At 47.1% G+C, this 12214-nt stretch overlaps 1 protein-coding gene across 2 annotated transcripts in view; it reads right to left on the bottom strand.

The window, feature by feature from the left end:
• Positions 1–2030: 2030 nt before the first annotated feature.
• The window catches only part of kat6a (K(lysine) acetyltransferase 6A), a 35003-nt gene continuing 24819 nt past the window's right edge, over positions 2031–12214 (bottom strand). For both annotated transcript variants that reach the window (XM_063490544.1, XM_063490545.1), the window contains exons 13-17: positions 11868–12099; positions 9588–9798; positions 8825–9496; positions 8423–8684; positions 2031–7738 (exon numbers count right to left, since the gene is read on the bottom strand). In XM_063490544.1, coding sequence (XP_063346614.1) covers positions 4407–7738; positions 8423–8684; positions 8825–9496; positions 9588–9798; positions 11868–12099 — 4709 coding nt within the window. In that variant the 3' untranslated portion in view covers positions 2031–4406. The remainder of the gene's footprint in view (positions 7739–8422; positions 8685–8824; positions 9497–9587; positions 9799–11867; positions 12100–12214) is intronic.

Here is a 12214-nt window from a genome sequence, read left to right on the forward strand (position 1 = left end):
TAGGTTAAAAGGGGCTTCATGGATGACATCACAATCACAACATCTTCCCAGACATTGTGCAGACAAGACTGGTTCTAGCCAGACTTGATAAGGTGGTAACATTGCCTAAGATTACATACATCCCAAAGAAATAAGGGAGCGTGATCATTATGAAACTCAAAATTACTGACAAGTGCCATCTGCTTATGCAAGGCAAAATCATCCAAGCATCAAGGACAATCTCGTAAATTATCTGGGAAAGTGGTATGACAAGGTGCTAAGGGACAACCATGTCCACAGGACTGAGGGGGAAGCAAAGCTGAAGAGTACTGAAAAAACTGGATACCTGGGGAAGTGTAAGACATGGCTGTACCAACAGGGCCTGCTCGTAGCGACGTAGCGGACGAAAGTGTATAAAGTCCCACTTACAGTGGTGGAAGAGGTGGAGGGAAAATTAACAAGTACCTAAGAAGGTGGCTGGAAGGAGGCATTTGAGAGGAAGCACTACAAAGAGCTGGTGCAGGACTGTAGGGATAAAGATGGGCAGACAAGTACAGAGGTCTCCCTGTCTAATCAGTGTGGAAGCTGTTGACTAACGGAGAGAAAATAAGGAGGAAATTGGGAAGACTGGGGGGGAGCAGAAAGAGCTTCCTATTGGATATGAAGTAGGAAGGAAAGGTTGAGCTGGCAGGCAGACCAAGTGAGTAGTGGCTGGCCACTGCTGCTGACTGCCAGCAGGAGGATGTTATACTACAGATAGTTGGTACCCATCTGACGGGAGGATTTGTGATGTTGAAAGACTCAAAATGAATGACTGCAGGAGCATCACTGATGATGTGTCTAGACTTTTCAGAATACAAAAACCATGAGTCTATTAAATTCCAGCTGAATGTTTAAATTATTGAGCAGATCACTCATTTTAAAGTTTTCCAGAAAAGAGTATTTCTTTGTCCCTTTAAAGAAAAAGCCACAAGATGGGGTCATAACATATTGCAAGTGTCATTTCAAGCCTAAACTACTCATGTGCTTATAGTGCCATCAGAACAGCAAAACTAGCATGAAGAATTTGAAGCCATTTACAAGAGATATAGCATTGAGTATTGTGATACCTGAACAGAGAATCAGTAGACAGAACAGCACTAGTAAAAGTTCTGTATTAAAAGTTGTATCTCAAACTTTAAGTATATGAAAAGTACAGTGCTTGGTAAATGTTATCAGCTACATCTGCTGACGAGAGGTTCACCAACTGTATTCATGTCAGACAGTAAGCTTTTTTCCCCCCCATTGGGCAGTTTGGGCAATGAGAAAACATTAATTCTACATTGACATCTAGTGGCCATACATGTTCAAAGCACTTCCATTTGTAATTTGTAGCTGAAGCATTAGATCAGTGCTTCCCAATTATGGGGTAAAATTAATTAATTATTCAGAGAGCATTTAATTATCATCAGAGTAGTATTTCAATCAGACGAGAACTGCCGGGTCGTCCAATTTCCACTTGAGCCAAAAACTGGTCACTAACAACACCCACTCACCTTCACGATCAGTTTTTGACTTCCAAACTAACTAAAGATGCTTTCAGGCAATTACTTTTCTTCATTAAAAGGAGTTTTAGGTTTAAGATTAGGTTTGACATTACATGGATAATTTAACCATTTTTAAATGAAATGTGACCTTTAGTTTATAATCTAATCTAGATTTTGACACAGGGTCTTTCAAGAAAAAAAAAAATAGGTTAGAAGCACTTGAGAACATTTTTTTCTTTGGACAAATTTAGTAAATCTAGAAGTTATAAACTTGTGGAAAGTAGCAGTGACTAACATCTAGTTGATTGTTCAGCTCATGTTATGTGTGATTTTATTTATTTTTTTAAATTCAGACTTTTGTTTTGCTCGAAGTTGATTGTCAAAAGTTGCTCTGTACACAACCTGCACAAGGCCATCATACTTAATAAAAAAAAAAAGCTGAATGTGTAACTTTTCCCCGCACTTTTTGGGAAAACGTGAGGGGGTTGAGGTGACGTAGCACTGAATCAGGCTAAACTCAAAGGATACATGAATGGCTCAACATAATTTATTTTCATTTTATGTTAAAATGTACAGAGTTCTTTGAAAGTACTTGCTAAGAAAGAAAAACAAAATGGAAAAAAATGGAAATACATACAGGGACAGAGTCGAGAGTTGAGGCAGCTGAGCTCAAATCAACCTTCACTGTGTGCCCAGCTGTCCCGTCCCCCCACCCTCTTTATTTTGCGCTCTCTCTTAGCATACAACGCAACATGTACAATTACAAAGGATACAAAAAGGGAAGCAATATAAACAGACAGAAATATACTGAGCTCATTTTTACATGCCTCTTAAATGTAAGGAAGTCATCCTATGCACACACAGAAGTAAAAAAAACAAAAAAAAAGAAAACAAAAAGAATGCCGAGTAACCTTTAGATATTTGTAGTCCTTTTGTTTAAAATAGCATTAATATACTACACAAAGATAGAAAAACTCTAGAGATGAGATGGAATGGAGAGGTTAAAGGCATCTTAAAGTCACTAAAAGTGAGTGGTAATTTTTTTAAATTTTGAGTTTCTTAGTAATTATTACCCAAGAGGCGAGCTAAAAAATATGCTTTTTTTGTCGTTTCCTGAAACAGAAGTGAAAAAAATGACAGTACCAATATCAATGTCAGAATTTCCTTTTATATTATAGAAAAAACATTTTCTCTACAATAGGTTTCTAAAGTCAAAAAGAGTCAGCTTGTGTCATAAAAGAAAGCTGCCCAGTCTGACAAAATTCAGAAAAGAAATGAAACCAAAAAAAGTAAATACAGAACAGAATACACACAAAGAAAGTTTGTATGCCAGGTCTGTATGACAAATGAATACTCCTCTTTTGACTAAGAATACCGGTACGCGGCCCAACAAAGTCAACCACGACCCTACGGGACCTCCGATCCTTGCCTCCGACCCTGCTTCTATAACCGAGCTACAATCCCAGGGCCAAACCTCGCGCTAGATCGAGCATTCAGGCACACCTTCACAAAGGCTAACCGTCCGCTGCCACATTTTTAGCCAATGGGAGCACAGAAACAACAACAATAACAAAAACAAAATAAAAAAAAAAACCCAAAAGAAAAAACACATTTTACAAAAAACACACCATTCAGAAGCAGACTCCTCGACCTCTTTGGGTCACTAACACTTAAGGAGGCGAGGTCACCTATAGTTAACCGACTTTCCTTAAAGTAGTTACATGGAAATCCCACCGTTTGTTCTGCATTCCCTAAGCTGCTAAAAAAAAGGCTGACATTGTATACCATCTGTCAGTGGAGTGTGGACAAAAACAGTTGAATGTTTCCTGAGCTAGCCACCAACTGGAGACAGCTAGTCAGTGTGTGTTTGTATGTATGTATGTATATATATATATATGTGTGTTTGTATGTGTGTGTGTGCTGAATATTGGGAAGTACCAGAATATTTACATCGAAATGTTTCAGAGTCGCGGCAAACTGGAAAATAATGCTACTTGTTTCATTTATGGATATATAATATGACAGTAACACGCTAGTCTCTTCTGTGTCTTTGCTGTGTTTTTGGTACAACACTGTCCATCCAGGAAGACAGAGACTCTGGAAAACAGTCAAACACCTCAAACACCCGAGGCCCTGCTCCACTGTGCTCTTCTGGAACTCACGAAAAGCCGTGGGGCCGAGCGGCGCCGGAGATGTTTGGGCATTTCGGAGAGAGCAAGAGGGTGCAATCACCATTTCAGAATGCCACGCGTATAAAGATCAAAGCATGTAAGGAGGTCGGACTGCACACACGTATTAAAAAACAAACAAACAAACAAAAACAACAACAAAAATAAGGTCAACAGTATTTTTAACATAAAACAACAGTCCGCCTGCAATGTTTCATCGTCTCTTTTTTCAAGGTAAGGCTTCCTATGTTAAAAGATTGTGTGCATGGTTGAATATACTCAGTAACCACCGTTCACAGTCTGACCAGGCCAGGTACTCCTGTACCTTGTGGACTTTTCTGTGGACTTTTCCTCGTCATACTTCGTCGTTCCTTACTGTCCTCCTCAGTGTCGAGAGGAGGAGTGGACTCCTGGGCCTGTGTGCTGGCCTGGCCTGAAGCTCCACGGCACGGCCGAGGTCCACGTACACACCAAATCCTGCCCAAATACTCCCATACACAGCCAGCTGGGAGGGGAGGGGGAGACGAGCCCAAATAAAAAAGGGACAAAATGACAACACAGAAAAAACAAAAACAAAAAACAGGAAACCCAAAGACCCTCTCTGTCCCCATCACCTTCACTCCACTGGTGCCTCTGAGGCACTGGAGAGGGTGAACAGGACTAATGGACATTTAGAGTACAGCGAGCATACGCTCTGGCCCCTTTCTGTCTCCTTTTTTCACTTCTTGGCTGCTCATCTGCTCATGTAATGTGGCTGTTTTGGATAGCTGTGATGGGAGGGGCCAGTGTACATCATGTTCCCATGGTGATTGGGCTGCATAGGCTGCTGTGGGTAGCCCTGCCCTCCCATCATGCCCACCTGCATTTGCATGGGGTACTGAGCTGGCTGATTCATGTATGCGGGGTTGCTGTGATAGCCACTGTTCATCATAGGCTGAGCCATTCGGTAGCTGGCTGACATGGGGTTCAGAGTCGTCATGTTCATAGAATTATACGGTGCCGTGGGCATGAGGTTTGGCATCATGCCGCGCTGCACGGCCAAGGTGCGCGGCGTACCCTGCATGGCCACGGTCCCCGAGCTGCGGCTATAGAGCTGCTGCTGGTGCGGGGCCGGGGCCAGCTGCTGAGTGGCTTTGGACCGAATGGAAATGTGGCCTTTGACGGTAGTCATCTGGCCCTGCAGCCGCTGTGTGTGCGGTGGAGGTCCTAGGCCAATGTTGGTCGTGGGCATGTTGCATTGCAGCTGCAGAGAGCCCAGGTTCATGGAGCCAGAGCTAAGGTTAGGAGGTGGGGTCATAGTGGGCTGCCCCTGAGGAAGGGGAGTGTGGGGTGAAGGGGCCAGCCCAGGATTGGAGAGAGAAACACTAGTGGCATAGGAGGTAACAGCAGCGGAGTGAGAGTAGGGCATGCCGTGGGGCTCCATGATGGTGTTGGTGAGCTGCTGGAGTTTGGCCAGGCTGAATGTTGCCGAGGGCTGGGGGTAGCCCCCTGTACCAAAGTCCTGACCCATGCGCTCATACAGGGTGCGGCCCCCTCCTCCACCTCCGCTCTCTGGAATCTCCATGATCATGGGCGTGGAGGCAAAGCCATTGCCCATGCTGCACTGGGACAAGGCCTGCTGTGGTGGTGGTGGCGGGGCCGAGGGTGGAGGCTGAGGGTTGGGCGCTTGTTGCTGCTGTTGAGGAACCTTTTTTGTTGATTGCTGCTGCTGCTGCTGCTGGTTGGTGCTGGGAGGCCTCTCAATCACACCACAGCTCTGAGGAGACTTAATGCCACAGCTGGGGGTGTTGGATGGCGGTGGGGGAGGCGGGGGCTGGGGCACAGCACTGCCCACGTTGCTGGCACCTGGTCCACTGTTGGGCCCTGGTCCTGTTTGCTGAATGAGGCTACAGCTGCCCATCGCTAGCTGGGATGCGGCATTTCCTGTGGAAGATGTGAGGCTGGGGGCTGGCACGAAGGAGCAGCTGTTTGACTGAGAGGAGGAAGAAGGGGTTGCAGAGCTGGAAGAAGAGGACGCCGAGGACGCTGAAGCCGTTGAAGCCCCGGCGACCACGGCAGCAGACATTCCTCCTCCATTGCCTCCATTTCCTGTTCCATTGCCCCCTCCACCCATGGTGGAGTCGTAGCTGCTGGGGTTGTCATAATTCTCTGTAGTGCTTTCAATGCTGCCCAGGTCACTGAAGCCACTGTCCACCACCTGCTGCGAGTGGTCCGACACAGACGGCACATCCATCATCGGCGACGTCTCCATGTTCTGCTGAGAGGGGGCAGAAAGCGAACTGGGATGCTCTGGAGTGATCTGTGTGTAGCCACCTCCAGCGCCACCGCCACTGCTCCCTGCTCCGGTGGGGCCAGGAGTTCCACCCCTTTGCCCTGCTGGTGTCGTATCCACGATGCCCGATTGCAGCCCCGGGCTGTTCACAGAGCGCACAGACTGACTGGGCAGCGGGGGCACTGGTGGATTAGGGAGGGGGCTGCTGTGCTGGGAGGCTCCACATTCCTCTACTAAGGCTAGGGTCTCCTCTTCAGGCTCGCCCGTGTGACTGTAGCTCTGCAGGGTCCGGCAGGCGGCTAGGGTCTCTTCACAGTCCTGGTAAGCGCCGTGGTGTGGCTGGGGCTCAGTTTCCTCGTCCTGGGCTTCCCCCTGCGTCAGGGACTGAACAGCCTGCATAGTCTCCAGGTCCAGCTCATTGGAGTGGTGATGTGAGTGGTGCGTGTGATGGTGGCCAAGCTCCTCCTTGAAGTCAGGGTGCTGGTGAGGGTGGGAGTGCGGATGCTGGGGTTCCATCAAAAGTGTGACGTCTTTATCATCCGGGTGCAGAGGCTGCAGCTCCATTGGCTCAGAAGGAACAGACATGGCCGTGACCGTTTCCACCGCCGCCGCCGCCGCAGCAGACTCCTCCTGCTCTCTGCGCCTCCTTTCCTCCTGCTGAGGGTCTGCTGAGGGGGGCCGGCACTTGGTCTCCTGCACCCTTTCCTCAGCCTCCTCCTCCTCCTCTTCCTCCTCCTGTTTGCTGACATACTCCTGGGCCACGCTGTTCTCCATGCCTAAAAAAGGCTCTACACCTGGGGGTTCTTCTTTGACTGGAGGCGAGTTTGCGTGCGAGGCAGACTCCTCCTCCTCGTCTTCATCGTCGTCTTCGTCTTCAGAGTCCGGACTTTTTCTCTTTTTACTGCTGCTGCTCTTGTCTTCTAAATGCCCGTCACCCTCATCGTCTGCATCGTGGTCGTCACTTCGCCGGCTTCCTGAACCCGGCGTGACCGCCGCTCGCCTGTTCACGCTACCACCACCACTGCCCATGCTGCCACACTCCTCTTCCTCCCTTTCCTCATCATCATCGTCTTCCTCTCTGTCACCCATATCTGTGTCCTGAGGCCGGGACTGCGGGGCCCGGGGCCCTGAGGTGGAAGAAGAGGAAGAAGGGGAAAGCAGTGGACGGGATGGTGGCCGGCTAGGTTTGTCCTCTTCCCAGGCTCGCTCGATGTCCTCCTCATCATCTTCCTCCTCTTCTTCCGGGTCAGAGGTGGGAGGTGGTTTGGGGGTAGGCTGTGGTGGCTGGCGGTTCTTGGGCGGTCTCCCCCGCTTTCTGGGCATCTTTTGTTCAACGGGCTTAGGGAGATAGTCATCTTCTTCGTCAGAGTCTTTTTGTTTGACGTCTCTGTCCGTGTTAGTTCTGCAGACTTGCTTGCTGTTCCGGTCATCCGTCTGCAGCAGCTGAGGAACTTTGTCCGTCTGCTGCTGCTCTAGCAACCTTTGTCTTTCCTGCTCCTGCCTGTCTGCCTCCTCCTGGGCCCGCTGCAAGTACCAGCTCCGGGGCTTGCGACCAGGCTTCATCTTGATTTTGGGTTGCTGAGGATTCCCACTTTGGGCCTGGCCGTCTGCAGCTGCTCTCTGGTTGGGTCCTGTGCCAGGTGGCTTGCCTCTTTTCTTCCAGTGCTGTGGTTTGCGGCTCTTTCCTTTGGGCCAGCCTTTCTTCTTTTTGACTGGGATGTCAGGGTTGGCCCCAAGGGTCTCTGATGGGGTTGCTGTCAAAGCAGCTACAGACTTCGGCATAGTTGTTAGCTCTGCAAAGGAGAGAAGATGAAGTGGTTAGATACAGCTACTGCACAAATTCTGGCCAGACTGTGAAAATAAATGTGATGGCTTTCCAACTATTCCTCTGAACAGACTAAATAACTAAACTCCATCTTAACCAGTGAATGTCAGTAGGTGCCAGTAACTCATCCAAAATCATCAGTTCAGACAACTGTACATCAGAGTAGAAGTTACTTGGAGATGTCACCACTATCACAAGGCCAGGAAGAAGACCCAAGCTTTCACCCTCCCCATGCAGACATCGTTAGGATTGTCATCTCTCATAAATGGGAAGTTACTGGAATATTTTTATCATTGTCCAACATTAGGTGAGTTTTACATTGCCATGGACTGAGAGGCTGCAATCCAAGACAGAAGCCTCTGTTAAAACTCAACTACAATTTGCAGTTTTTTTTCAGAGCATTGGCACGCTTAACAGAGCGGCTGGAATAACGAAGGAGGCAGACTACCTCAGTAATCTCCAGGACAACCTTAAACTTGGACACAACTATGCCAGCATCAAAGCAATAACCAGAAACACACATTAAAACTGGTTGTGGAATGGAAAAAAGCAGGCTAACACAAAGGTTTTGGAATTGCCATGTCAAAGTCCTACCCATGCATGTACGATTAGTCCATACATGGGTAGTCCTGCACATTTCATCACTGCTCACCATCTTCCTCCGAATCTGTGAGGTTGGAGAGTCGGCCCCTCTTTGGCGCAGGGTCAGACAACCTCAGAGCAGACTGCGGTTGGGGGTAGCGGCGCAGCGGGTGACCCAGTGGAGTCTCCTCCTCCAGCCTGGGCATAGGCCTCTCTGAGTCAGAGTCTACAAAAGGCTCATCCAACACCTCCGTGGTCTCCGAAATGGTCTCAGTCACCACGCTGCTGTGAGGGTGGCTGCGCGGGCGAAAGCGGCGCTTCCTCATGGGCTTCTGGGTAGAAACGGGACAAGGGATTAAGATGTGCTAAGGAGCTTTAGAGCAAACTGACAACTTCACAAGCAGGAAGCTACTTTTGCGATTATCATATTATTATTATGATAGCTGAAAATAGAAAACTGTTCATGTCTAACCTTGCATTTGAGCCCTGACTTGGTGAGCATAGGGGGGGAGCATCCCCTCTCTTCGTCATCTTCATCATCGTCATCCTCCTCTTCTTCGCTGCTTTCACTGAAGCGGCTCTTCCTGACTGGAGAAGACTCGCTCAGCCTGGGAATCACAGGAAGCTGTGGGTGACCCTCTCCGGGACCTTCTATCAGCCTGGGCTTCGGGCCTCTCTTTTTCCTCGGTGGCCGGCCTCGTCTCGTGGGGGTTATGGAAGGGTGCCTGCTCATGTCGAGTGTGTGAAAGGCTGTCGTGTCCGCTTGTCTGTCCAAGGAGAAAAGGGAGGGTGGGCTGTTGACAGTGCCTGTGGTTTTTACCCCCTCTGACCTGTCCTCGTCCTCATCATCTTCATCCTCTACTGGATGGATTTTGGGTGGCCGTCCCACCCGCGCGCTGTCCTTCACCTTACCCCAAGGCCAGTTTTTGGGCGGGCGCCCTCGTGGCCTGCGTTCGCCATTTGTTGGCGGAGGGGGTCGTGGTGGTTCTGGTACAGGCGGTGGGCATCGGACTGGAGGGGGAATTGGAGAGCTTTGGCCAATCGGAAATCCTAGAAAGGTCTTCCTTTCCTCCTCCTCTTCTTCATCCTTCTTCCCTTGCCGCACATGCCAGGACATCTGTGGGACCTTGTGACTCGGCTTAATCTGTTTAGAAAATACACAATTAAATTAATTACACCAGAAAGCAAGTCTGACTCCAATTTATTATCTTCACAAATGCAATGGCAATCTTTACCTCCTTGCGAGTCTCTTTCTTTGGTTCCTCATCCTCCTCCTCCTCATCATCATCGTCGTCATCATCTCCATCAGCATCAGAGACCACGGTGTTGGTTACTATGACAGGAGTCCAGCGGAGACACTCGGGGTCGACGTCCAGCTGTCGTGGCCGGGCCTTTAGACGAGCCATGTGGTTGGCCACCAGCTTCTCCCTTCGCATCAGGATGAGTCTAACAAAGTCAAAGCAAAAACAGACGGGAGCATGAGCCCTCCGTACGCACATTTTTCTACATTGAAGCATCGATACATTGCAGACAAATATGGCTGTGGAGGTAAATGTGCAGATATGTGCAGCTATGCCAACTGTTCAGGGATTTTTTGTTTTTTTCCTTGGATAAAAACATTTTGCTTTCCCCATAGAGGTATTAGCACGAGCCAAAGGAAAATAACGAGCAGTGCAGTTAAACTATTTTTTAACCAATTACGTCAATTGGGCTTCTATTTACTCAGCCACAACAGACATGTTTGTCTATAAAACCGACAAAGCTGTAAGAGAGCACATCCAGTGCAGCAGATAAATCATTCACAGGTGGATACAAGGACCAAAATTGGTACATAAACTCTTTTATGATTAAAAAAACAAGTAAGGATAAAGTAGAAGGACAAAGTCTTACATTTTTGAATGATCTAAATGTCAAAACATACACATTTGACTGATTTTTTTGTTTAAACAAAAAAAACAAAGTGAAGACAAGTTGTGTCAGCCAAATTTTAGAATAAAAGAAAAGTCTTCACGCATGGAATACATTACCTAGCTGCATGCATCATGGTGCTTTCAAAGAGGTAAAAAAAAAAAACCTTGACCTGCACAGCATTGCCATTGGAGCAACATCTCATTGCGCTTACTTTGCTTTTCATGAGACCAAGAAGTTTTTAAGTTACAAATTTGACTTACTTTTATACTCACAAGCCCAAATCAAGAGTAAAACCTTCTAAAATAAACAATGGACAAATGGCAAAACTCTTAACTGGCTGCAGAGGGACAGTCAGACTTAGTGCATATATGCACTTCTGAAAGATCATTTCACTTATCTGCTGCACTATAATCTTTACGCCGTGCAGAGCACTGATGCTTACATGCGCAGCCACCAGCCCCCAAAGATCTATTCTCAGTCAGGAAAAACCCTGCACGCATGTGTTTTTTGTGGTGCACCCAAAAATAACTGACAGTAAGTGCAGTAAGCCCACATACAGTAAAGACACAGAGTCTTCGCTGCATTATTTGACACAAATCAACACATCTGTGATACAGTCATCCAAATATTCAGGATAAATAAAATAGATCTTTTTTTGACAACACAGTTAAAGGTTTAGAGTACCAAGAAGCTGCTTTTTTAACATCTGGCACAATACACATGTGCTTGGTAAGCTCAGTTTACAAACTGTGACATTTCTGCACATAGTGTACTTTGCAGTTAGATGCAAGTCAACTTTTATGTTGTTGTTTTGTAGGTCTATGAGGCCCAATAACATAAGAAAAAACAAATCTTTGTTTTGCTGAAAATTAATTTTGGGAACAGTGAAGGTGCACGTTGCCACTGATCCACTAGCTAACATCCTAACAGCTGGACAGCCTGACTCTGGTGGTACCACTACAAACACCAGGAGAGTGCTGTGCAACCTGGCTCTGGACAATTAACTGATTAAAATCACAAGTGGCTGTCCGTGTGACTCTGGACAGCATGTGAGATCCCATTACCACTAGCATCATAGCTGAGTGTCTGGGGTGCAGTCAAAGTAATGCAGCTTAACCAGCTTATGCAATGCATGTGAAAATATAGGTTTATGTACTGTTTGTTCAAACGTCGTTTGAATGTTAAGTTTCAGTGTCACGAAATTTGTATGGCTGTTTTTGAAATCTCAATTCTAATCTTTTAAGACTTTAGGCTTTTTTTTTATAAAAAAAAAAAAACCTCACGAGGGGAACCAAACTTTTCACTGACATGTCTGTGTACCTCCATAAGAAGGCTTTTCTGTTTTGCTTTCTTGGTGCTGCCACTGAAATACTTGTTCCACATCAAAAATCTGAGTCTACTGTAACCGCATTTACTGCATATTTTCGCTTGGTCTTTCTCAAATTACACTGGGTCACCTTAGTAAAACTTTTGGCTGCTTAGACTGAAAACCAGCAAAATCAGCATTTCAATTAAAAAAAAAAAATTAGGCAATAGCAGCACAAGCAGAACGACTTTGTTTATATTTGGGCCATATAAAAAAAACTATGGAGTATATTTCTGACCGGTCTCCCCGCTGCTCCAGCATGTTGAGGCTATGCAGGGTGGTGGTGATGTCCTGGGGGCAGATCCCCGTCAGTTTGCTGAGCTGTCGTATGGTGATCTGCCGGTCGCGGAGCTCGTGGAGACACTCCAGCACCACGCTACGCCAGTAGGCCATGTAAGACAGCCGACCTAAGTCCGACAGAGGCTTCTCCGGAGAGCCTGGCTGTCCCTCTCGCTTTGACAGCAAGTAGCCTGCAGGGAAGGAGGAACCGGAGACAAGGGCATCATGAGCCAAATGTTTGAATTTAGTCATTATGTCTATGAAAAGAGGAACCATCAGTGTTTAGTTAAAGTGAGCCCAATATTC

This window comes from Pelmatolapia mariae, linkage group LG12 (assembly GCF_036321145.2).
Source record: "Pelmatolapia mariae isolate MD_Pm_ZW linkage group LG12, Pm_UMD_F_2, whole genome shotgun sequence".
Lineage (NCBI taxonomy): Eukaryota > Metazoa > Chordata > Actinopteri > Cichliformes > Cichlidae > Pelmatolapia > Pelmatolapia mariae.